At 41.9% G+C, this 27,041-nt stretch overlaps 3 protein-coding genes and 1 non-coding gene across 5 annotated transcripts in view; 2 read left to right on the top strand and 2 right to left on the bottom strand.

Moving 5' to 3' along the window:
- Positions 1-27,041, top strand: part of LOC125721543 (NLR family CARD domain-containing protein 3-like) — a 349,177-nt gene that overhangs the window by 249,466 nt on the left and 72,670 nt on the right. The gene's annotated exons all lie outside the window — the stretch shown is intronic.
- LOC125721558 (uncharacterized) overlaps positions 1-27,041 on the top strand; it is a 145,200-nt gene that overhangs the window by 90,625 nt on the left and 27,534 nt on the right. The window lies entirely within an intron of this gene.
- Positions 4,102-4,298, bottom strand: LOC125721658 (U2 spliceosomal RNA). Its single transcript, XR_007385898.1, has one exon. It is a non-coding gene; the product is annotated as a U2 spliceosomal RNA (small nuclear RNA).
- On the bottom strand, positions 4,753-7,333 carry LOC125721552 (G-protein coupled receptor family C group 5 member B-like). 2 transcript variants are annotated; one of them, XM_048997523.1, is made up of 3 exons: positions 7,071-7,333; positions 6,306-6,386; positions 4,753-5,842 (listed from the first exon to the last, which is right to left on the bottom strand). In XM_048997523.1, exon 3 carries the CDS (start codon positions 5,838-5,840, stop codon positions 4,929-4,931), a length of 912 nt encoding a protein of 303 aa, XP_048853480.1. In that variant the 5' UTR covers positions 5,841-5,842; positions 6,306-6,386; positions 7,071-7,333; the 3' UTR covers positions 4,753-4,928. The 2 variants fall into 2 exon arrangements, with proteins under 2 accessions (XP_048853480.1, XP_048853479.1); XM_048997522.1 differs by lacking the exon at positions 7,071-7,333 and having other exon boundaries at positions 6,306-6,431.

Here is a 27,041-nt window from a genome sequence, read left to right as displayed (position 1 = left end):
GCAGGAGACATGAAATGCCCACTAACATCAATGACAGACAATGGACTCAGGTAAGACACGGACTGAAATACACAGGACTGAGCAAATTAACTAGACACAGCTGGGTACAATCGGGAGAAAACACGTGGGTAATCAGGGGGCGTGGCACACAGGAGGAGCGGACGAGCCGGGCATGACAAACATAGCTATAATGTGTTATGCCTTCGTATAAATATTTACAGCCGTGTTTTTAATACTTTAATAAATGATTTATAAGACATTAATTGGGTATTTATAATGCAGTTATATGACTGCTTTAAGTAAAGTTAAGTAAAATGTTTATTTTCTTTTTCTTAGAATACCCGTGTTAGAGACCTGCATTGGGACTGCGATCCCGCGGGACCCAACGGAAAGAGATACTGTTTAAGTGTTAATGTAGCTATAAGATACGATAGGATAAGATGGCTTATTTTAATATATTTCGTCTTAGCCTAAGTTAAAATATAATAAGATAAGATAAAATATAATAAGATAAGATAGCCTCTTATCTTATTATATTTTAACTTAGCCTATCATCATATCTTAACTTAGGCTAAGTTAAAATACAAGATGGGTTAACATATGATAAGGTAGGCTACATTAAGATAAGAGATTTGCAATAAAACATATTTACTTTTCAAACTGTGTCTTTGTCATCTCTTCAGTGTTGTGTCTGTCTTTGTTTGATAATTTTCAATCGTTAATTTATATCTGACACTCTCCTAAATGTCAATAAGCAGAGACGGAGGAATGGGAGGAAGGTACAGTTAAGTATAAATGATAAAGTATCAAAATCACAGTGCTACCTTATTTTGAAGCAGAAAAAGTAATTTCATGTGTTACTGCCACCAATGAGTTAATGGCTGCAAATGTTCGTGTTAGAAGTGCCTGTATATAACGCGGCGTAAGTTTAACTCTGAAACTTTTCTTTCTGAAAAACGCGCCGCCTTCTGCCTGCTGTCATTCGGCGAACGCATAGGAGAATATTCTGGTAAAGGAACAGGTAAAGTGGTCATTTAACGTAATGCTAACGTGCATTACCTGTTAGTAAGTGTTTTACCCTATCACACACCTTACGTCCTTTATAGTTGTAGTCCGGTGCACTCTGTATCCATAACTAGCTAGCTAATGTTAACATGATGCAGTACAGTCTTCCAGCTTGGGGATTCCCACCCCTGTCCGCGGCCAGTATTCCGCTGGGGGGTTTGCGGAGGAGTTGGTTGCAAATGCAAACGATCCCTTCATGTTCATGCGTTGTGTTCTAATATGAAAATAAAACATAACTATCAAATTCAATGTTTATGTCCTATTATACTAGATAAGACTGTAAAATAGTTTGCCATGCATATGGATGCCAAGCATTCAGAGCATGATCAAGACAGGGTGTGAGTGTGGAAAAAAGACAAATGTAACAGTATTTGAGGGATAGAGGGATGAGAAGAGTGGGATGGAGGGAAATGTAAGGAGAAGGAGATTCCTCGGAGCTCCGAGATGTGTTTGGCTGTAATAAATCTGAAATATAGCTATATGACATAGTTTTTGATAACACCAGCATTTATTTTTTAGGTTTGTCGAGCTCCGTCAAAACAGTTGAATTAAAACGAGCCCATTATGTAACTGGAACCCCTCTCACATGTAAACACAGTGACGCGCTACAGCGTTGGTTTGTTGTCTGAGGCTATGATACTAACCACAAACACATTCACAAATTTCACTGCACTAATCACAGCATATGCAGGCAGAAAAATGATAGCAAAAACATTCAGCATTAGACTCTAAAACCGTCTGTAATGTCTGTGTTTATCCAGTGGACCATAAACTAACATAAGCTTTCCTATTTCAGTTTCTTTCAGATGTTATAAAGTAATAAATAAACAATCATAATAATTAAACCATGTATTACTGACTATCAGACAACTTCAACAAGTTACCACATGGATGCAAAATCAAAGATATTCATTTGCGCCTGGCACTAACCATGTACTCCTTCACAGTACTAAGCCATAGAAAGGGCCCCAATGAAACCCCTGCATTCCTGCATCGCAGATACTCTAATCTCAGCATTTATAAGATTATATTTGTACTACCTGCCAATTTTTATATTGGATGAAACTAAAAATTGAGAAATATCTATATGCACAAGTAGTTTTTCCTGATATGAAGGATAATATCAAGACTGTCAGCATTTACAAATTGAATTATGACACATCTGAGTAGCCCAGACTTTCCGGAAAACAAAGCCGTACAGCATATGTGGCTGACTAATGTACATACAGTGTAATAAGCTGATAATCAAATGGATAGAAAAACGCTCAATAATGGACAGGATTCAAAGTGTAAATTAGGTGCATCATGTGGAAGAGAAGTTAGGTGGCGTTGGGGTGCATTGTGAGTTTCATCTGGTAGCTAGAAGGGAACAAACAGGGCTTTTTTTGGGGGGGGGGGACTTCTCCGGGGGCTACATCGCTCTACCTTTTTTTTTTTAATGATTTATTTAAAAAAATATATATTTTCTCCTTACACTATAATGGCAGGTTTAGGACTAATACAGTACAGTCATAACCAGTGTCAGGGATTCTATGCATTGCTACACAGAGACAAGTCCATATATTGAGCCCAAGGCTAAAATTGTGGTTTACTTACAAGTGCACTTTGCTGGGCAGTGGGGGTGTTTGTCCTTCTCTGCTCACATTTTCCCCTCTTATCCTGTCTTCTCCTCCGCAGCCCTTCCTCCTTCTCTCTGTTGCTCCTATATTCCCTCCCCTCCAGTCATCTATGTTCTCCTTCCTCTGCGGTCTCTCCTCTTCTCCCATTCTTCAGTTATACTGTCTTCTCCGCTCTCCCTGTATCCCTCCTGTCTTCTGGTCCTGTCGTCTCTTCTCCAGTCATCCCCTGCTTCTCAGTCATCTCTGCATCTTTTCACTCTTTTGTTTGCTTATTCTTTGACTGTTTTTGTGTTATTTGTTAACCTACCGCCCCATGCTGGATGAGTCTTGATGTTTTTCTTGTTTTTAAAGTTAGGCTTCTTCCTTTGTTTTTTGTGCCATATCTTCTGCCCTCTTCTGGTTGCGGCAGTGCATGACATGCGTGGGAAAATAGGGTTTATTACAACACACACATCAAAACCAAAAGGATCAGGATGGATCCAAAATAAACAGCAAATGACCAGGAATGATCTAAATGATGGAATAAACACAACTAGAGAACTATATACATACATACAACATACAGCTATAATGAAGCATTAAAGAACAGAAGCAGAACAGGCACTTAAATACACAGCTAACAAGACACAATGCAGGACAGTGAGAATCATAACCAATAACAAGGACTGAGGGCAACCCAGGAACAGGTGTTTCAGTTAAACAGCACTGGTGAAATCAAAGTTACCTTTCAGCCACATGGTCAGTTCTGCAGCGCCCTCTGCTGTTTGCATTAGATGCTGGTTGAAATTCCCACTCTCCTTACAAACACCTCGAAAAGCCAGGCCTTGCCGTGCCAAGTACTTAACTCCAGAAGATTTTTCCTCACTTGCTGCTGCTCTTTCCAGCTCATCTGAAGGTTGAGTATCAACAGGATTGATCTTCCTGTTAATGACGCCAGTTAAGCTGCCTGTATGTTTTTCAGATGCAGCAGAAACAGCAGTGACTCAGGCAAACCAGCACAATCAAGGCTAGAACATGCAGTAATGGGGGTTCAAACCTCCCAGACAGCGGCATCTGATAACAGATGTGACAAGATTGATTCCAACAGCAGCATATAATCCATGGAGCTTGGCCAAGGATACATACTCTGAATTAATTCATTAATAAACCTAGCTGGATAAAAAAGTCAAAGAAAAATACAAAAATGTCACTTTGCATAAAATGAAAAAACGTAAGAAGCAGTAGAGCTGTTACACTTGCTCATTTAAACTCGAATATTAAAAGTCATTTTCCTTCTGGATTAGTCAGCGACATGGCAGGAGAAGATGGCACAGGGTCCGTCCCTCACGACACCGGCTAATCGCCTGGCAAGCGGCGCAGGCTCTCGGTCTGATAAGCGGAACACCGATCAGCTCTGTCTTTCAACAGCAGGGGGCAGTAGAGGTGCACCGTTCCCAGAAACACTGCAATACCGGGTCGATGCGTGGAGCGGACGGGGCAAGCCCCACTTCCGGCTCCCTGTTCCAAAAATCCGTTTAATATGTGGTCCCCTCCATGGGGGACGCATCAGATATTAAACTGATAAGAACAGATTTTTTTTTTTTTTTTTTTCTCCATGCTTTATTAAACAGTTCTGTACATTTTAAAGTCACACAATAAAACACCTTTAAAACAATATTAAACAAATATATTACAGAACCATTCCCTATAGGATAAGCAAAACATAACAATAAAAACAAGTAATACATATACACACTTTAAAATCTAATTACAATCATATGGCCATTAACATAATTAAAATGTCACCTCAAATGCAAGCCATTAAAATATTAAAACCTTAAAAAAGGAACAGACCCGTAGACCTCAGGCCTCGGCACAAGGGTCGGGTTAAAACAGGGTTATGCATCATCCTAAAACACATAAAATCAATGGCCTCAGGCTAAAAAACTGGTTAGTCACAGACATAGCACAGCATATAGAATAAAATGTTAATAAATACAGTTAATGTTAATACATAAAGGTGCTAAAAGTGACCAACCACTTGAGCTCTGCTCAAGTGAGATCTGAGTTACAGGGAAAGGTCCATAGACCTTGCTTATATGCTGCTGTTCCACAGACTTCCAGTAGGGGCTCCATGTGAGGAAAGAGCGAGGGCTATGCTCTCTCTCAAGTACACACAGAGTCACAGAGTAGGTCAAAGAAGCGAAAACAAAGTACCATACCTGAGTTGTTGTCACTGAACACGAAGTCCCGGTTTGCTCCAAACTACAGGTGAGAAAGGCCCTCCGCTAAATTGGCCTCTCTCATGCGGGACGGGGGCCGTAAGGTGGCGTGGACCTCAGGAGCAGCGTGCAGCAGTATGAGCAGCCATGCCTGTGCCAGCAGCACCACTGCCTGTACCCGGTTGTCCCATGTTGGGGACAGGCCAAGCGCCGCGTTGCCATACAGGCAGAAGGTGATCCAGGCCACCCACAGCAGGACTGAGGCCAGGCAGGTGATGAGCAGCCACATGGTCCTGCACCTCCACCGTGGCTGCTGCCTCCACAGACTGCAGGCCGCCCCCACCAGTGCTGCCAGGAGCAGGACCAGCACATACGTGGTGGCCAGCGCAAAGTCCAGCGGCTGGTATTCACAGGCTGGCTGGCACGTGGACATCGTGGCTAGAAGGATCCACTCCGGATCCAACATGGCCAAGGCCACCGCCAGCCCCATCAGTTGACCTGTGCTGGGGCTATGAGCACCTTGTCCCAACCGGCGCAGTCGCAGACCCTGGAACACTAGGCAGGTGTTGCAGATAGCAAGCAACACCCCCCTCAGGACACGCCGGGCGAAGCAGAGGCTCTCTTGCTGCTCAGCGATGTATCCCAGGCTGAGGCCACAGAGCCCAAATATGGCTGCGAGCAGCAGGAGTAGCGGCGCCACCCCGCTGCGCTCCTCAGCCTCTGTGATCTTCCGCAGGCGACACAGTACCACCAGGAGCAGGATCAGCGAGGCGAGGGCCGCCGCCGCTGCCGCCACCACCACCACCAAGCCCCACACCGCATCCAGCTCACACAAGGCCGTGTAGGGCCTTGTCAGGATGGAGCCGGATCCGCAAGGCGAAGCTTCGTCCCATGAAGAGCTGCCCCCCACCAGGGACAGGACGAGGAAGGTGAAGAGATTGATAGAGGGTGCCATCACTGGCAGGGAGAGAGAAAGGAATCATTTAATGGGTTGAAGAAGTATTAGTCCATTAAACGCAATGTAGCCTGCTGCTGTGCAGGACACATCACAGGCGACACGCTGAGCATGCTGACAACTGAGCAATGGACTTCTACAGTGTGAGACTACATGCACTTTCTTAAAAAGCAGTAATCAATGCCATGTCAACCAGCTGAACAACTTCACAAGCAAATCGACACATTATATAGGCCACCATCGTTATAAAAATTAATTATTATTTAAATTCAGGGGTCTCAAAGAAATGACTGTATCTGGCCGGCCGATATCAGAGAAAAATTAAAACCATGTAATGTCATTCCAGCGCAATTGACACCCGCCAGTCTGCACGTTTTGCGGTCGGTAGTTTAGCATCTCCCAGCGTTTTTTTAGTTCAAGACCTTTGATCTAAGTGAAGTATACATTTTGAAGGGGAGGCCTTACCTTCACTGTCAATGTCTTTCAGCTTCACTTGCTCTTACAACACGTACGATGCACTCACGAATCGTTTGTGTTTGCTTCTCCCTTATCAAACAGATTATTTATAAGCGGTGCATCATGACGTAGTACTGCATTTTTTACGTAATGTGGAACGCCTAACGTTCTAAATAGGGTGGGGGCAGGGAGGGGGCATTAAGTGTCATCCTTTTTGTGTTTACTTTTGAAAAATTGAGATATAACCTTTAAAAAGCACGGATATAATGTAAGAAACTTTTTAAAAAATAAATACAAATAAAAACGAGCTAATGCATTCAATCTCATTTCTTGTAGCTAGTGCTGGAAACTTTGGTGGACACCAATAACGATATATTTTTGTCCAGTAATATTACCAATACATGGGGCGGCATGGTGGTGCAGTGGTTAGCACTGTCGCCTCACACCTCTGGGACCCGGGTTCGAGTCTCCGCCTGGGTCACATGTGTGCGGAGTTTGCATGTTCTCCCCGTGTCGTCGTGGGGTTTCCTCCGGGTACTCCGGTTTCCCCCCACAGTCCAAAAACATGCTGAGGCTAATTGGAGTTGCTGAATTGCCCGTAGGTGTGCATGTGTGAGTGAATGGTGTGTGAGTGTGCCCTGCGATGGGCTGGCCCCCCATCCTGGGTTGTTCCCTGCCTCGTGCCCATTGATTCCGGGATAGGCTCCGGACCCCCCGCGACCCAATAGGATAAGCGGTTTGGAAAATGGATGGATGGATGGATATTACCAATACCTAATGTTTGTCCAAACCCATGCAGCGCTCTAAGAAACTCCAGCTTCTGCGATTCCCCCTGCAGACCGCTACGGCTGATACAAAAACAAATGCGCAAAAGATGCTAGTAAGATACAGAGATTGGTCATTGGTTAATATTATATAAATACGCAATTAATAATATGACAAGTGGCAGTATTGCTACACGATTAAATAAACGACAAAAACAATAATAATGACTGATAAGTCATAACGCGTTTTTTTCTTTGATGGTGATAACATGTACATGCAGTACACCGATACCGAAATAAGAGAATTAATGCTATTAGCAGAAAATTATTACTGGAGACATAATTGTTAGGACACCCTCGGCAGGGAAACGCGGACCCAGGAATGCGGAACAGAGCGATCTTTATTAGATGGAGCAGGTAACAGGCTTTCAATGGGCCAGGCAAGAAGAATGGTCGGGGACAGAAGGTAGATTCGGTAGCCGGGGAGATCCAGTCCAACAGGCAGGCACAGGACACGGAGACGAAGGGAAGGGGAGACGAGAGATCCTGGGGCTGGCAGGGAAGGCAGGACGGGAGGTTCAGGGACGAGGGCTGCTCTGGGAAAGGAAGGCAGGCAAGGTAAGGAACGAGGGAATGACACTGGACAAGCAAGCGCTCGATATAGAAATGAAACATTGGCAATACTTCGCAACCCCCGTTGCGTGTGCTGTCCCTTTGTAGTCTCCCATATGCAGGCTTAATTGATGACATCCGTCGGTGTACGTGACAATAGTTATGTTTCTTCACGTTTGCAATCAAAGTGTGAGCTTCGGGCGTGACGTTAAGCGGAATCCCAGACCGATTGTATAAAAACGCAACAGGCTTCATTTGAGACTGTATAGGCTTCTGAATTTTTCGTATAGGCTTAATTTGAGTCTGTTTTCAAAGTAAATTTAAAAAATATAGATAACTGATATGTTATCAGTTAATTTTTCAAATATTCTCATTAAAGTGCTTCTGTTGAGAGGGCTTAAATTATGAAAATGTTAACATTGTTCAGTTATTTTTATGTCCAGTGTTGTGGAGTAGCTAACTAAAATGAACGACACTACTAGCTTTACTTCTTTCAGTAGGTTATCGGTAGAGCAAATACTTTTAAAACGCTGTAGCTTTTCCAGTAACTATTTTTTTCTTTTTTTTTCTTTTTTACAAATAGCGATATCGCAGCGACATCGTTAAAAATATTATTTCAACGTTATTTTCCACGTTTTTTAATTCATTTGGTTTTTGATGTAGTTAGCATCTCCCTAGCACGGCCAGACAATAGCAAAGACATAAACTTAATTTTCAGAGACTCATCTCACCTGTTTACCTCAGCCGCCAGATCAAATTGTTCCGACCAGTCAGACCACTCACGCCCCACACCATTAAAAGTTTCCGGTATAAATATTGGGTGAGCAGGCGGGGCCACCGGGAGATTGAGAAAACACTCTCTAGACGTAACAGGACAATCAGCGCCCTCATAATTAGGAGATTGTACACTATCCTCGGCCTCCGACATGTTAAAGCTGATTCTAGATTTCTAAACGGGAAAACCACAAAGGAAAGAAATGATCCCACCGCTGCCACCAATGTAACGAACCCAAACTAGCGTCAGAGGCTGTGAAAGGAGAACAGATCACCACCAGACTGCAGCTACAATTACAAAGATACTTTTATTCAGTACAATTCATGCAGCGACCCGTTGGGTCGGATCTGGATTCACAAAGAGTTCGGTCCCGCTTTCTCCCCGTAGCACACCACCCCTTTTCAAGTGTGTGTTATTAACCCACGCTACCACACAGTAAATCCCGCACCACACAACATCCCTATTAGGGCACGGCACACCAATAGCACTGCAATGCACAGTAATCCCCACACTTCGGGCACAGGCAAGCGTTACAGGACCAGAACCGCCTACTGTATATAGTCCTGTCCCGACCCTAAGACATATATGTCCCAATAAAGACATAGTTAAAACAGACCACCCCCTCCCCCCCGGGGATCAGGACCCTCCCTCGGGGAAGGAACAATCACACCGGTCCGTCACCTAGAACGTCCCACGGAAAGGGAATTCCCCCCCCTCCAAAACGTCCCTATGAGGGTGCCGCTACTCCCATCTATCAACCACCCCGTCTAAGCAGTGGTCATAGAAGTTGTGCTTCTAAGGCCAGCATACAAGTTGTATTTTCCCTGTTGAAAAAAACACTGGTAGAGATGGCACAACGAGGCACTGAAGGTTTGAGTTTTTTTAACCATTGTATTGAAAACTGGTTCACTACTCGAAGACAGTGCACATGGGTGACATATCGTAGTGAAAGTACCACTCCTGATTATATATAAACATGTATGAATGCATTTGACTGTGTGTGTGTGTGTGTGTGTGTGTGTGTGTGCGTGCAAACTGACAGACTGAGAATATGAATTCAGAAGTTTTGTCTTGCTAAAAGTAAATTCTTTTTTAGAGAAAATTAGTCACAAACGAAATCAAAAGAAACTGATGGATTTTTCTCTCTTTTCTATTAAGAGAAGCAATAATAAAAGAAGACTTAGTTAGTTATTGAATTTATATAAAGAATAACAATCTGGCATTCTTTGTGGTCCCTTTTGTCAAGTTTAATGCTCTTTCTTGTCAATGACCATCATGAGCCTGCTATCAGTTCACACACACACACACACACTCACAAGCAACTAGGACAACCTCCTAGATGCCGCTCTGAGAAGTGTAATGTTTGTGATCGTGGTTAATCTTATGCTACATTAAGGCCCCATAGTTAACGATGGGGATTAAATCAGGCGATGAAGACAGCCAGGTTACAATTTCATCACCTTCCAAGCTGGTTTTAAGGTGATGTCATGGTCTGTGCCTATTCTTGAAGTTTCAACTTGTGAGCCTTATGCATTGTATTAAGCTGATGTCTTTGTCAAAGTACGCATGAAAGAAAATAAGAGTATTTTACTGGGGAACGAGGATCATGACTACAGACTGTTGTGTGTCTGGCTGTAGTACCAACAGCAAGAAAATCCCAGATAGAACACTTTAAACCCAAATCTAAGTTTGTTCTTAGGTCCTACAGGCTTGTTGGCTCAGGGTGTCGTGCTCTTAACATCATGGCTGAGCTCTGCTGCTTGTTTCCTTGTGCCTGTGTGTGTCTGTGTCTGTCAGTGAGTCCTATGATGCACTGACCTTCTTGGCAGAATATTCCCCTTCCTTACAGTATGTCCTATTGTGACTCCCCTATGATCCTGTACTGAATAGATTATAAAATACATGGACATAATCAAATGCCACATCTTCCTTAACTATTCATTTAAAATTTTTTTAATGATTTATTTTTCCACTTTTACGTTTAGTGGTCACTCCATAAGAGCTGTCCTTTAACGTGCTGCGCAGTGTCCCTGGATGCTTTGCAGTCCACTGCAAGGCTTGGACTTGAGGAGTCGATTCATTATGAAATGACTCCCAGTCTGAGCTGTGAGCTAATGCACAATAACCAGAAGCCAGGTAGTGACTCTTGGTTGTTGTAGTTGTTCTCTTCTGACCAGGGAGGTCTTCCACTAAGCAGGATTTCTCAGTTAGCGGAGTTAACTTAAGCTAGAAGTCATGATTGTTCAATAGGAATGCTCCTTACCTCTTATTGGACAATTATGAGTGAGTCAGTCTCTTGTTTAATAAGAGAAAATCTGTATCCATCTTCTGAATTATTCTGAATTATTCTACTTCTAAACAAACAGTTATCCTCAGAGGCAGCATAACATCCTGGCAACTGCTCAATGCAGCATTGAAAAGCACTACAGAGAGTAATGAGCTCACAGAGCATAACCAGCACGCTGCTCTCAGCAGTTGAGGACATTAATTTTTCCCCACAGAATACTCTGCTTGTGTAGTGTTTGTACTTGACCTGATACTGAAGGGGCATAAGTGATAATTAAGTGACATGATAATAAAGTGCATTGCTGGGTGTCTCTTTGCCAACCTCGCATGAAACAGTACTGTGATGCAAGACAGGGAGCTCGCACTCCCTCATTCAGAGAAGGGCACAGAGTGCGGCTGTGGAAACCAGCGCATGTGCAAAAAGGGCATTAGAAATTCTCTGCACCCATCGAGACCCATCCTGGCTGACGGGAAAGCATGGCATGCTGCCCATTTGGCCTCATTACCCAGTGGACTTCCCAAATTTCCAGTCCTGCCAAAGACTGGTCCTTTAAGAACAGTTGAGCTTGAAATGGCCTAAGGAACTGGAAGCTGTGCAGCCAGGGCACACAAACCATCATCGGCTCAAGGACTATGGAACTTCACAGAATTAAACAAAGAAATGAAATGGATGTTCTGAGCGTGATTTTCTGGTTAGAAAGAGATACCTTAAAGGAAAAGAGAGATTCAGTGTAAAATATATAACAGTTGTTCATAGAACCTCTTACTGTGGTCCTCAGTGAATGGAACATTTCTAATTGTAATTGATTTCTGTTGGAAGCAAAACAGGCAGTTCATAGTGAAAAGGTTGTGCACTTACAGGAAGGCACAAACAAAATGTTTTTTGTTGAACTTACATTATTGTTTTGTCTGGGGTGTAGTGACCTTAAAGGAAGAAATGTTACAGGTAAGGCATGTCTTTTATAGAATACAGTGCTGCTGCAGGAAGAAGAATACATAAGTAAAGGGGGGATGTTGCGTTCAGTTAGTAATTGTTCTGTTTCCCATATTACTGTATGTCACAAGAGGGTGCTGTAAGGCTGTTTTATTCGACTTCAATTCCTATTCCAAGAGTCAAGAATGGATAGTTGATCCCAGGCAGCAATTTTCCAGATTATCAACTTCAAAAACTTAAAAATATGATAGGAAAAAGTCTTTGTAAAATTAAGAAGTATATAATACTATGAAGGGGCGGCATGGTGGTGCAGTGGTTAGCACTGTTGCCTCACACCTCTGGGACCCGGGTTCGAGTCTCCGCCTGGGTCACATGTGTGTGGAGTTTGCATGTTCTCCCCATGTCATTGTGGGGTTTCCTCCGGGTACTCCGGTTTCCCCCCACAGTCCAAAAACATGCTGAGGCTAATTGGAGTCGCTAAATTGCCCGTAGGTGTGCATGCGTGAGTGAATGGTGTGTGAGTGTGCCCTGCGATGGGCTGGCCCCCCATCCTGGGTTGTTCCCTGCCTCGTGCCCGTTGATTCCGGGATAGGCTCCGGACCCCCCACGACCCAGTAGGATAAGCGGTTTGGAAAATGGATGGATGGATGGATAATGCTATGAATGACAAGGGGTATTAATATTTTTCATTTAATTTTATTAACTCAATCTTTTGCTGGCAAGTATACCTTTTAAATTATATACATAACAGTACAACTGCATTAGTTGTGTCTTGTATACACACTCCATACAAAGTAAAAGGATAGGGCGGCTACTTCATTAATAGTATTTCTTATTGATACTTTACATTTCCTTCCTACTGCCCAACTCCCAGAGGACCATACAGTTTTATTACAACATAGTAGTCTACCGAAATGTCGATACTAATCATACATTTGAGTGACATAACTTAATAGATATATGTTGACACACAGACATAGATAAAAACAATTAAACTCCCTCTATGTGAAAATGACATGAGACACACGTTCTCAATGTTAAAATATCCATGATTGTAAAAAATGACCATCGTTGCCAATGTTATATCTCAGGTCTCAGATTACTTTGTTTAATGTCAATTTTACTGAAAAAAAAAATCATAGGAAAAGGCAACCTTATTTGGCGACGTTTAGTAACTGACTAGCTGGTTAATGAGGACTATATCTGTACCTGACTTTCCTGTCAGCTCCTCGGGGATGGCTAATCTTCAAATTTTATTACAAATACTACAACTTTATTTTGTGCCTTGCTTAAAGTAAAATATCTCCAGACTACTAAATACCGCGTTAATGGTGACATTTTTCAACTGATTCGCTTCTTTCGCCTCACTCTTTTGTATGTGACGGGTGGGCGTGGTTGATCTAGCCGGCTCCCGATTGGCGGGTATTCGGTAGCTCCTGTGTCATGTGACGGGTAGTAGCGTAGGCAGCACCACCATAGATTTGAAAGCCTGGATGCCTCGTTGGGTGATACGCCCTATTGGCACGGTAATTGTGAAATAGAGGATTCATAGATATGACTTAGTGAACCGACTATTTTCGAAACTGCAACAACATGAGGAATGTTAAAACTAGAAAACAGGGAACCACATTTCACAGGTAAAAAAATTTGCAGTACGGTCAAATAAGATACATAACATGTTTACTAGCCTGTGACACTGACGGGATACTAGCATGATTAGTTTTTGTTGAGAATACTGTGAGCAGTACTACATAAATTTGGGGGGGGGCAGTAGTGGTGGGCTTGTTTATTTATTCTACATAATTGTAAGATATAAATGCGTTAATTAGTAAAGAAGTTATGGCCAAAAGATCTTTCCATCTACACCCTGACATGTTGCTTGTTTATGTCTAATTATCGCTCCAAGATGGTGGCGCTGCTGACACGTTGTGGAAAAGCGAGATGAGGCATCTAGGCTTTCAAATTCATGAGAACCACGATGTACTTCGTTTAAATGAGAGGTTCACAAAAAACTATTAAAAGATATTTTAGAGGGGCCTTAATGCTATCTATCCATCAAAGTTGTTCTGCTGGGAGTTGTTCAGGTTTGGAAATATCAGCCGTAGAAATGTCGTGCTTCTATCGAAGTACACTACTCGTATCTCTGCGCATTAGACACGAGCGCGAGCTCCCTGGCGATATCTGCTGCGCAGTGATATTATTGGTGTGTGGAGTTGGGTAGAAGGAAATAGTTCGTATATTAAACTGCTCGCGACGAAATCTGTGGATCTTCTTAACCTGTTCCTGATTTCTGGTAAGAGATATAGCTGTTGATTTTTTCAAATGCGTTGTTCTGGCGCTTTAAGTAGTGAAAGCAAAATTGAATCTTATTATATTGCGTATTCATTAATGAGTCGCTATATCATGTATACTGCTCAATGTTTATTTTTATAAATATTTCAAAAATATTTCAACATTTAAAATGTTTCATGATTTTCAGGAGCGGTGCAGTGGTTATCACTGTTGCCTTACACTTGCCTGTCCCCCCATCCTGGGTTGATTGATGGATGATTTTCAGGTCACACCGCCCCCTCAGAGCCCACCAATCAGTGACTGTCTCAGAGTGTGATGTAATACACAAAGTCCACACCACCCACTTTTCAATGAGCAGTAAAAATACACCAGCTTGTCTCAGCAGACAGCGGCTCTTATCAGATAAGGGGAAAAGGATGAGATATCAAAAGTAAAAATAAATATATCACGTTTGGTTAATATCAAATGAAAACAGCCCTGCAATAATATATTGGATTCTAGGATATCATCTATTAAAAGGGAGAATCTATTCTAGCAGACCATAAAAATCCAATTATGAACAGTGAAAATGGGCATAATAGGTCCATATAAACGACAGGTTTCTGTCCATGGTGCTGAAAACCAGGATTGGCAGATTTCACATTACAGCGATTCCCCCACTATATCGCGGCTTTTTCTCCGACGCCTCACAATTCTCTGCGTATCCCGTACATTGTTTGTGGTCCGATTGTTTTCGTTTTGTTCTAAGCCCTACGATGGAAGACGTTGACCATTCAGGAGAAGGTAAAACTTCTGGATGTGCTTCGGGAAGGAAAGCGTTAGGACGGCGTTCGCCATTATGGCTTGAATGAATCAACAGTACGCTACATGAAGAAGGATGAAAAGAATGTGTAAGAGCCATATATGTTTTTATATATTCCATTACATATATAGAGAGAAAGTTGTGTGTGTGTATATATCCATCCATCCATCCATTTTCCAAACCGCTTATCCAACTGGGTCGCGGGGGGTCCGGAGCCTATCCCGGAAGCAATGGGCACGAGGCTGGGAACAACCCAGGATGGGGGGCCAGCCCATCGCAGGGCACACTCACACACCATACACTCACACATACACACCTATGGGCAATTTTGCAACTCCAATTAGCCTCAGCATGTTTTTGGACTGTGGGGGGAAACCGGAGTACCCGGAGGAAACCCCACGACGACATGGGGAGAACACGCAAACTCCACACACATGTGACCCAGGCGGAGATTCGAACCCAGGTACCAGAGGTGTGAGGCAACAGTGCTAACCACTGCACCACCATGCCGCCCCGTGTGTATATATATATTACATATTATTATTTTTTTTATAATTATTATTATTATTATTATTATTATTATGTCACTCCTATCCTTAGCCCGACAAACAGATATATGTGTTGTTTTAATGAGTTTACATGTGTTTAAAGCATGTGGGATGGGTATGTTAAGGCTTAAACTTAAAAAAAATGTATATAGTCTTTCTGTATCGTGGATTTTCACTTATCGCTGATGGGTCTGGAACGCATCTTCCGCGATAGGCGGAGGATCAAATTTACCTTTTTAACCTGATTTGACTTCAACCCTCTTATTTTGTTAACAGAGTGTGCAGGGGGAATACAAAGGATTACAGTGGGTAATAGGTGATTTATATTGACCTTAATTGTCACCCAAGTGACTCTGGACAATAAGTTCAATAATGCTTCCCAAAAGCTTCTCTCTTTTTCACTAGTTAAAATTCATTACACCAAAATCAAGGAAGAATCAAATGTACAAGCCCATTATACAAAATATAAGATGCAAACACATAAAAAATATTTTGTAAAAACATTAAAAACAGATTAATATATATTGTGCAATTTGAAACTTTACATTTAGACCTCACTTAGAAAACGCAGGTGATGACCAGCCCAACCAGCAGTTCCGTCTGGTTGTACAGAATACCTACTTCAATTAAATTTTGAGGTCATGACTAAACTAAATTTCAGCTCTCTGCCTTTAACATCACCAGTTAGATGAAACTGATCATTGCAGAGGAAATACAGTGAATTCATGAAACATACTAGATGTAAATATATTAATTTTCACTTGAGCTCAGTGACTTCAAGCGTGTCATACACTGTAAAAAAAAAAATCCACCAAAAAATGGAAAATGTACTGGCAGAAAATTACCAGCACATTTTCCGTTAAGTTAATGGACTCTTCCTTCAATTTACAAATATTGTATATTCAGTTTTCCACAGTATCTTAAATGATAGTTTATTTTCATTTTTAATTCTTCATTCTGCCAATGCAGATTTGTTTGTTTAATAAACGGTGTTGTTCGTAAAAGTACAACAAGTAATTTGAGAATATAGTGATTCACTACATTGATTATTTTTCATAACTCAATGGCCCATAAACATACAGTTATCCATCTGAAGCTGGATTTAAACCAGCAAACTTTGGATTACAAGCCCAAATACTTGAGCTACTGAGCCACACACTTACACTGACTCAGCTTAAGTTGCAGAGACACAGTGGACTTTCTGTTGGATGTCAGACAGAACGGCAAAGGACCCCTCACTAACAGGAACCTAAAACACACAAACACTTGGGAACACTTCAAATGCGTGATCTGACTCTGCAAGGGGAGAACATGTTCATGTGGAGTCTTGGCTTTTCACAACGTTTCATTCCTGCTTATAGCTAAGGTTTTTTTTAGCCGTTGTCACTCTAAGGTTGCCCATTAATGGTTTGGAATTGGGAATGTAAAGCTGTTTTGTTAGCATGTCTGCCTTACAATTCCTTTACTGTAAGTCGAGGCCTGCTGGAGCTCAATTCTGCTTCATGGCACTTGTATTTACTCTTTATTTTGCATTACATTATGTGTGAGACTAACCCCTTTCTCTACCTCTCCATTCCTCCTGTCGAGCTCCATACTGAACTAGTGGAGAAAAGGGGTGCTTGGAGGGGGGACGATATCTCTGGATGCCCACTTAAGAAATATCTGCGTTACCTTCCAATACACCTTCCAAACTTAAGTGGATTGAACATGGGTGCTGTTGAATTAATAAAAAAATGTTCTGTATTAAAAATTATTTTGTTTATATAACATAAAATTGAACTATAAACATGAAATTTAAATCTGTTGAGTTTATATATTGACAAAATAATAATTCTGAATTTTGAACCCTCATTGAACAAAATTAAACTTAATATGGACAAATGGAAAGCAGAATTATCCTTATGGGGGGAAAGTTAATGTTACTAAAATGGTTGTGGTACCTCAAGTTAATTATCTCTCTATGATGCTTCCATTTAATATTCCGGAAAGGATATTTAAACAGTACGAGAGTATAGTAAAAGATTTTTGTTGTGAAAGAAAAAAACCTATAGGATTAAAATTACTTAGCCAAGGGAGGTCTAGGATTGCCAGATGTTAGATTATATAGCATGTCATTTGAAATAGCCAAACTCTACTATCACTGGAAGAATGTGAATTCTGATGTGGACTGGATAGCTATCGAGAGCGATTTGGCTTCACTATTTCAACCTCTGCACATTCTGTCACAATGGGGGGACAATATAAGAAACACAAACCCGATAATATCTTTTTCGAGGAATATATGGATCAAAATACATAAGAAGCTTAAAGTATCACATGACATGCAGCCATATTCCTCAATTTGGCACAATCCTGAAATACAAATAGGAAAAAGTATGGAAACAATGGCAACCCAAAGGGGTGAAAACTCCTTGGGATTTATTCGTAAATGGGATGTTTATGTCATAATCAGACTTAAAGAGTAAGTATGATGTAGGAGGAGGAGGGAGTTTTTGGAAGTTTTTGCAACTGAGGCATTGAGTCACGAGTGTTAAAATAGAGAAGATGAATGGTTAAGAATACTTTCTAGAGTGGGGAAATATTATAGGGAAGTAAAAGGTAAATTTATTCAGTATAAAATTATACACAGATAGTACTGGACACTAGTTAGACTAAATAGAACTGGACTAATTAATACTGATCAGTGTTGGAATTTTAGAAGGCAGGTGGGGGCTTATTTACACATGCTGTGGCAGTGCTCTCAGGTATATCCATTTTGGGGTAGAGTTCTTGATCTCCTGGACAAATGGCTAGGCTTTACTTTACCCCGAAAACCCGACTCTGTCTGCTAGGAGATAGAGTGGAATTGCCAAAGGGGAATAATAAACAGTTTAAGGCTGTGATGGTGGGACTCATAACTGCCATGAGGGTAATATTAAGGCATTTGAAATCCTCAATAATCCCCAATATATAGGAATGGACCGATGAGATGATTAAGGCAGCTTCATATGAAAAAATGTTGGACAGACTAAATGGGAAACAAGATATGATGAAAATGTGGGAACGTTTCTAGGGCCATGTTTTTGAAGGATAAATGGCTGGGAGGTTGAACTAGTGATTGGTCATATTGTTTTATAAATGTGAATGGCTGAAGTGCTGTAACTTTTTGGTTTGAAAAATAAGAAAAATAAGAAAAAAAAAGTTATGGCCAAAAATATTGGCACCCCTGCATTTATGTCAAAAAACACACCCCTTCTCCCAGAAAATTGTTGCAATTACAGATGCTTTGCTATTGTCATATTAATTTCTCTTGTTGGCACTTGAAGAAAACAAAAAGAGGAAGAAGGAATAACAGGAATGGGAGACATTCCACGCCAAAGGGCACCTGCCCTTCTCATATTGTCTCAAAAACCCAAAGCCCCAGAGAGCAAGTCAGAGTGCTAAGAATTATAGCGCCAACAAGCCCATGGCCCCTTTTCATGTAAAACTTCGTATATGAGGATGTTTGTGCAGTTTAGTGCCTCTCTTAGCCTCGGCTCCTGTAAATCATATAAGCACACCCACCACACCCCCAGGAGCATTCCGCGTGCCCCCACCTGCCAACCTGCCTGTCCCCCCCAGCCCCCAGGCCATCTGTTGTTCTGAAATTTATCCACATGACTGCTGACCAAGTCTAAGGTAAATCAGATTCCATCTATTAGAAATGAAATTTTCAGTAAAATACAAATTTTTCCCCCAATCTGGGAGACAGTGCAGAATTTTTGGAGTCGGTCCTAACTCTGTCTTGAATATAATAATAATAATAATAATAATACATTTTATTTAAAAGCGCCTTTCAAGACACTCAAGGGCACTGTACACAACAAATGATAAAACAAACATAAAAGGAGATAATTAACATAATTCTTTAGAAAACAATCCAAAATAAGAAGACAGATTCAAAAAATGGTTATATGGAATAAGCAGTTTTAAACAAGTGAGTTTTGAGTCTAGATTTAAACAGAGGAAGAGAAGTAATGTTAGTAATGTCGGGAGGAAGCGAATTCCAGAGCCGGGGAGCAGAGCAGCAGAAAGCCCTGCTCCCCATAGTGGCAAGACGGTGGGAAGGGACAGAGAGAAGAAGAGAGGAAGAGGATCTGAGGCAGCGAGATGGAATGGCGACCTGAACCAAATCAGACAAATATGGAGGGGAGAGGTGGTGTATGGCCTTAAATGTATACAGGAGGATTTTGAAATTGATGCGATATTTAACTGGTAGCCAGTGAAGCTGCTGCAGAACAGGAGTGATGTGGTGGATAGAAGGGGTCCTGGTGATAATGCGAGCAGCAGAGTTCTGGACAAGTTGGAGCTTATTGATGGATTTTTGAGTAAGACCAAATAAAAGTGAATTACAGTAATCGATACGGGAAGTGACAAGACTATGGACAAGAATGGCGGTGGCGTGTGGGGTGAGAGAAGAACGGAGACGATTAATGTTGCGCAGATGAAAATATGCAGACCGAGTGATATTATTGATATGTGAATTAAAAGATAAAGTGCTATCTAGTATGACACCAAGGCTTTTCACATATGGGGACGGGGAAACCAAAGAGTCATCTATGGCAATGGGAAAACAATTAGTTTTGGATATTGTTGATTTGGAGCCTACTAGAAGAAACTCTGTTTTAGTACTATTAAGTTTAAGAAAGTTTGAAGAAAACCATGATTTAAGTTCAGCTAAACAGAGGCTAAGGGAAGGTGGAGGAAGAGTGGAATCAGGTTTAGTAGACAAATAAAGCTGGGTGTCGTCGGCATAGCAGTGAAAATGAATATTATATTTACGGAAGATATGACCAAGAGGAAGAAGGTAAATAATGAAGAGGAGGGGCCCCAGAACAGATCCCTGGGGGACACCAGTGGCAACAGGGGAAGGCTGAGAAGTGAAAGATTTAAGCTGGATAAACTGAGTGCGGTCAGACAAATATGATTTAAACCAATCTAATGGTGTATGGGAGAGACCAATGGAGATTAACCTACTAAGGAGAACAGAGTGAGAGATAGTGTCAAAGGCTGCGCTCAGATCAAGGAGAATAAGAATGGTAAGAAACCCAGAGTCAGCTGCCATAAGAAGGTCATTGGTTATTTTTATGAGTGCTGTTTCAGTGCTATGGAGAGGGCGAAAACCGGACTGAAACTGTTCATATAAATTGTTATTAGTTAAGTGAGAATGAATCTGGGTTGCAACTATTTTTTCAAGAATTTTTGAAAGGAATGGTAAATTTGAGATAGGGCGGAAATTATCAAAATGATTAGGATCAAGACCTGTTTTTTTCAATACTGGGGTGATAGCAGAAGTTTTGAAAGAAACAGGAACGGTTCCAGTGGTTAGTGAAGAATGAATGATTGCAAAAATAAGGGGAAGCAGAGAGGGTAGACAGGCTTTGACTAGAGGTGTAGGAATGGGGTCTAACTGACAGGTGGAGGATTTTGACTTACAGATAAGATCTGAAATATCATAAACAGAGGGAAGCTGAAAAGCAGAAAAACAATGTAATGGCAACATAATTTCAGGAGAGGTACTACAAAAAACATCAGGAACCAAGTCTTGATGGATTTTGTGAATTTTGTTAATGAAAAATAACATTAGAGAGTCACAAAAGGAAGATGAATAGAGGTGAATAGGTAGAGAATCTGGTGGCTTGAAAGTAGAGTTAAGCAGTGAAAACAGTGATTTAGTAGAATCTTCATTTGAACAGACAATGTTAGTAAAATAAGTAGATTTGGTTTGATTAATGCATTCCTTATAATATGAAATATGATTATTATACATTTCTTTATGGATTGTGAGACCAGTTCTTTTATACAGACGTTCAAGCTGTCGACCCTTTGCTTTCATAAGCCTGAGTTCAGCTGTATACCAGGGTGCTGACTGAGAAAATAATACAGATTTGATTTTTATAGGAGCAACAGAATTTAAAATACTATTAAGACTACTGTTATAATGAGAAACCAGATCATCTAAAGTGAGCAAGTTATTGAAATGCAAAATACTTGAAAAAGCAACAGAAAGGGTGTCAGAATTAATTTGTTTGATGTTACGGTAAGAAATGGTGCGAGGATTCTTTAATACAGAAAGGGTCATTTTAACATTAAAAGAGAGTAACAGATGATCAGTGATTGGCAGTTCGTCAGCCTTACAGTTGAAAGGAGTTAATCCAGAGCAGCAAACTAAGTCCAAAGTATGGCCCTTAGTATGAGTGGGAAAGTTTATATATTGATTGAAACCAAAACTGTCGAGGCAGGATGAAAAGTTTATGGTGAGAGGATGATTACTGTTGTCCATATGTATGTTGAAATCACCCAGGAGTATTATATTAGGAGAAATAGTAGCCAAGTGGGTCAACAGATCGGCAAAGTCACTTATGAAATCAGAATTTGGCTTTGGAGGACGGTAGATAGCAACTACAACAGTTGGAACAGGTCCCGAGAGTTGACAAACAACGGATTCAAAAGAACTAAAGATAGGTACCGACAACGACCGAACTTTCCAATTCTCACGATAGATTACCGCAAGACCTCCACCACGGCCGGACTCCCGAGGTTGACAGGTGTAAACAAACCCCGGGGGAGTGGAGTCGTTGAGCTGGGAGAAATCTTTGGGCTGCTGCCACGTTTCAGTCAAACAGAAAAAATCAAACTTACGGTCGGTGAGGAGGTCTTGAACGAGATGTCCCTTGCTCGTAAGCGAGCGGATGTTAAGCAGACCGAAGTTGACACAGGTGCTATCAGATTTGGCGAAAGTGTTAGCCGACCTGGCCAGGCTGGCTAATACACTGTGGTTAACAGCCCGGTCAGAGATCAGTGGAGAACAACGAGAAGTGGACCAGAAAGATTGTATTGGCTTGGCGTTGTCATAATGAAAGTTCCGGCGAGAGCCCCGATGAATATACTTTCGGCGAGGGAAAAATGCGATGTCCGTGTAAGAATGAAGCACAGCCGGCGGTAGAGCAGCCAGGTGAAAGCGAAGTCGGAGGAGCGCATCAGCTGTATACTGGTAAAGGCCAAAACCAGGTCGGTGGACCAACGACATGAGAGTCCAGGCAAACACGAACAGTACACAGGTCCTACCAGACAACATCACAGGGGAAGACGCCGGAAAACCAGGCAGCCAGGTAAAATGAATCCGTCAGATATTGTAGTCCGTGGGAGACCGCAGCCAAAACAAACCGGTAGGTTAAACTAGGCCCAATACTCAAACTCTTGCAAAATCCGCCAGTAGTGTCAGAAAATATAAATAGATAAAAGGTGTTTACTAAAAATATTTAAAAATAAAATTAAAAATAAGAATAAGAATACCGGTGAGCAGCGGCAGCAAAAACGCGCCAGCGTTCACTCAACCGGAACCGGATGATGATCGGAGTGAATATGTACCCAGCAGGCACCTAGGACTCGTATCTCCCTCTGAGAATCTTTTCTAAGGCGCTCAGCAGCAGAAATTCTCCATCCTAGATGAGCCTGCAAAGTTCTGTAGAAGTTAAATATACTTTAGTCAAATGAGAGACTAACCTGCTGTCAGGCTGGGGAAGCTTGAACAAGGCCTTCATTCATGACAGCTCCACTTGGCTTTTTGACGAGTCCCCATTTAGATGCAGCACGTCAGAGACTGAAGAGCAGGATGAAGGCTGTAAGTACAGTTTGCTGTGGATTATGACTGTGTTTAAATCTAATAATGGATGAGACAATTTACTTAAAGCATGAAAAGTTTATATTGCTCTTCAGGCTTCGTGATAAAATATTAAAATTATGGAGTACAAAGTTGTACATGCAAAGAAAACAATGCAGAGCGGCAGGGCGCCTGGCCCAGAGGGTCTTCACATAGAATTCTACAAAGGCTATTTTTTCCTGTTGGATTAACAGCTTTGGTTTTCTTGCCCTTTAAAGAACTTCTCTCAAGAAAGAAGTTGCCTCTTACCATGTCACAAGCAATTAGTTTCACCCAAAAAGGAGGAGGACCCCTCTCTGCTCCCCGTGTTAGTAGGTTCTCCCCGACTCCTCCTGCTTATTCCTCTCTCCCTCCCTCCTATTTGCGCTCTCCTCCTCCTTTTGGTTTCTATTCATGTCTTTTGATTCAGCAATAAAACCCACAAGGCTGCCCTCGGATTGTCCCTCTTCCCATCGTGACATATTATGTATTACATGATTATGAAGTGATTTGATTATTATACAATAGTCAATTAACCACTTTGTTTCTTCAAATTGTCTTTCTTCTGAATCATTGGATATGTGTCGTAGCTGGTAATTTGTTACACTCTGCTGTCAGTGCCAGTGTAGCCTAGATCCAACCAGTCGTATGTTTCAGTCATGCTGATGTTTGAACAATTTTTGGGAACAGATTTTCATAATGTTTTCTCATATATGTGGTGTGATAATTGAGCATGACCCCACTGTTGCTGTGCTTGGTGCTCCTGTCATGATCTGTAATCTCTTATTTTTTCATGTCTCCTCCCACTCATGCCAGCAGAGGTCGCTGCTGGCCCTTTGTAACCCTCCTAATTCTCCTGTATCCCATTATAGTTCTCCATCCTAACCCTGTACACCTGTTTTGTCGCTGATTAGTGTGCTGTGTATAAATATGTCTGCCCTCACTGTGTTCCCCAGCACAGTCATTGCTGTTCCATGTGTAGTCTGTGTTTCCTTAAAGTCCACGTCTGTCTCAAAGTGGCTGCATTTGAGTCGAGTCTCACCCGATGCTCACATCTCCCCGCAGAAAAACAATACACCGCCTCACAGGCCAGAGCCACAGCCTTCTCCTCTCTGCTGGGTGGAAGAACAACTCTCACGCAGGGGAAGTCCTCCAGACCCCCTGCCTTCAGACAATAGGTTAAAGATGTGTTTTCTATGTTTCCTATTGAAAATCTGAGATACAGCAGATGTAGGAAGAGCTTTCATGCTCTCTGGTCTCCTTTCACTGAAAATGTGGAGGGCCTGTATCTCACTTGGAGGATATTATTTAATCCCTTATATTACAAACCAAAGAATATTGCACTACACCATTACTAGGCTACACAAAGTTACTTTAACAACCACTGAATGGAAAAAGGTCAGTGCTGAATATATATAGCTGTGGAGCAGCAGCAGGCCTTGCTGGGCCGGAAATGCAAGCAGCATTGTCCACATTACCACTCTCTGTACTTGGATTGACCGAATGCTCAGACCGTAGGATAAGAATTAATACTTTTTATTGATCCCAATCAAGATATTTTCGTTTTGCCTCCCCCAACTTGCTCAGAGTGAGCTGGCCGTGACGGGCAGCCAGTCATAGTGGCACCCAGGGAGCTGGGGGCCTTGCTGAAGGACCCACAGATGTGCCCATGCTGGGCTAAAGTGGGCTATTTTCTGATCACAGGCTTAGCACACTGAGCTACACACTGCCCCCAAATTTATATTTATATGTAATCTGTGTGTGTATGTGTTATCTAGATTTGCCCTGTATGTTTCTAACTAAATCTAATCCAGACCTTGATCCTACACCTACTATAATTATAAGTACCTCACTATACCTATATCTAACACTGCCATTCATCACCAGTGTTACATGTCAGGGCATCGCTGCAATAGATCCCTCAGTGCTGCAGGTTATTACTGTGACTTTGCACACACACACGTTGCTGCTTCCTCAGCCAGTGTCACATATACTTTATTACACACAGACCTCAGTAATCTCTGCTACACTCACACCTGCTCACTTTACATCCATGGTTAAATTCTCCTAATGGAATTTATCTTAATGTCTTTATTCTATTTTATTTTAATTGTTGCCATATTATTCATTGTATTGTTCTTTCGATTTTATTTCTATTTTATTATTGCTAATACACCGGATCTGAGTGCCTCATTTTGTTCCCTTCATGTAGAACACGTTTTGTAATGACAATAAAACATCCTTATCCTCATCTAAATCACACTGTCTAACTACTAATCTGTTTAAATAATATAATTGGATTTCAAAGGTTAATAGTCACTCAATTACCCCCTCAGCCCTACAGTACCACAAACACCCAACATGCACGGAAATTTTCTCCTAAGTTGTTTTTCCTGCCTGGAACAATACCACTGTCACGGGACGCGGTCGGGCAAAGCGGCGATCGTGCGGATCGGCAGGCAGGAACGAGCAGACAAGCCGAATTCAGGGCTGACAAGGGGTTTATTAAGTGATCCGGGGCAGGGAACATTGAACGGCAACTGACATCAGGTAACATCAATGACGGACAAAGGACTCGGGTAAGACACGGACTGAAATACACAGGACTGATTGAAAATAAGCAGACACAGCTGGGTACAATCCGGGAAACACGTGGGTAAGCAGGGGGCGTGGCACACAGGAGGAGCCGATGAGCAGGTTATGACAACCACAGCAGTCACATGGACTAATGTTTCAAAACATTTTGGAAACCTTGCATTGAAACTTGAGGTCTTTAGAAGGGATCAGTCCTGGGTGGCAAAGTTGCCATCACAAAGGTTTTTGATTAAGGGATTCATGATGCCAGGTAGCCATCTTTCACAAGCTGGTGGGCTGTGCCACTGATGCGTTTGCTTGGGTTTTATATGTCTGTCCTGGTTTGTGTTCTTGCCACTTCAGGTTCCCTGGTTTTGGTCTACATTCCTCGGTCCTCAGCTGTGGAGTCTACCTTCTGCTTCACCTCAGTCTGGAGCCGCCCATCCAGTCAGCGACCCATGTCCCCCTGGTTCCCTGTTTCCAGAGGTTGGTCTGCTAGTCTCCGGGGCCAGGGGGCAGAAATCTGCCATGTTGGATGGGTGGCCCAGGTTGGGGTGCTCCATCATAGACTGGTACATGAAGGATTATAAATGGTTTTTAACCAGTATGTACCGAGTGTGCGTCGTGACGAAAAGAATGTCATGGGAACATTTAGGACTGACTGCAGTATTAGTTCAAAGCATGATTGTGTTTTTCTTAATTTTTATTGATTTATTTTTGGATTATTAATTTTTTTAAGTAACTTGATTCAGTTAAAAGGGGTTTGTCCATTTGCTTTAGCAGAAGTTCTTGTAAGTATGATGTTCACCTTCCCTTTTCATAGTCTAGTCTTTGCCAAGTTTTATGCTTATTTCCCCTGGTTAAGTTAATCTGACTTGTGTGTTTAGGAGGGTCAAACAGGCTTTTTGTTTGTAATGGAAGCACAGGGTCTGTACTTGCAGCTTATTTGCCATGCTAATAGAAGCATTTTACCTTCCTCTCTAATCTCTTTTTTTCTTGGCTCTCACTGCAGTCTCCTCTATGCCAGGGTTTCTCAAGCCAGTCCTTGGACCCCACTGCAAGGATCCACAGTTTTGCTCTGTCCAAGCTCTCAGCACAGCAGTAAAAGTTCATGCATGCAGGGATCTGGGACAGAGCAAAAACGTGGAGCTGTCTGGTGGGCTGAGGAATGAGTTTAGAAATGCTGCTGTATGAAGTATTAAACCATTTGACCGGTTGGATAAATGTTAAAATGTTTTCTCAAAATATAAAAAGAGAGACTCTTCTGTTTTGCGTCTCATTACATGCAAACTTGTTTTTTGTTTTTATGTCACTCTAGTATTTGATATCTAATTTTCAGTCTTCTGGCAATATAATCTGGTGAATGGGGAAAGACTTCCAGCAGGGGCTCCGGTTTCCTCCCACAGTCCAAAAGTGCGCAGGGTAGGTTAATTGGCAAATCTAAGTTGTGAGTGTTTGCGCCGTGCAGAGTGTTGACTCCTGCCCAGGGTTGGTTCCT

The sequence above is a fragment of the Brienomyrus brachyistius genome, unplaced genomic scaffold (assembly GCF_023856365.1).
Source record: "Brienomyrus brachyistius isolate T26 unplaced genomic scaffold, BBRACH_0.4 scaffold34, whole genome shotgun sequence".
NCBI classification, from domain to species: domain Eukaryota; kingdom Metazoa; phylum Chordata; class Actinopteri; order Osteoglossiformes; family Mormyridae; genus Brienomyrus; species Brienomyrus brachyistius.
This window is presented reverse-complemented; position numbering and strand designations above follow the sequence as displayed.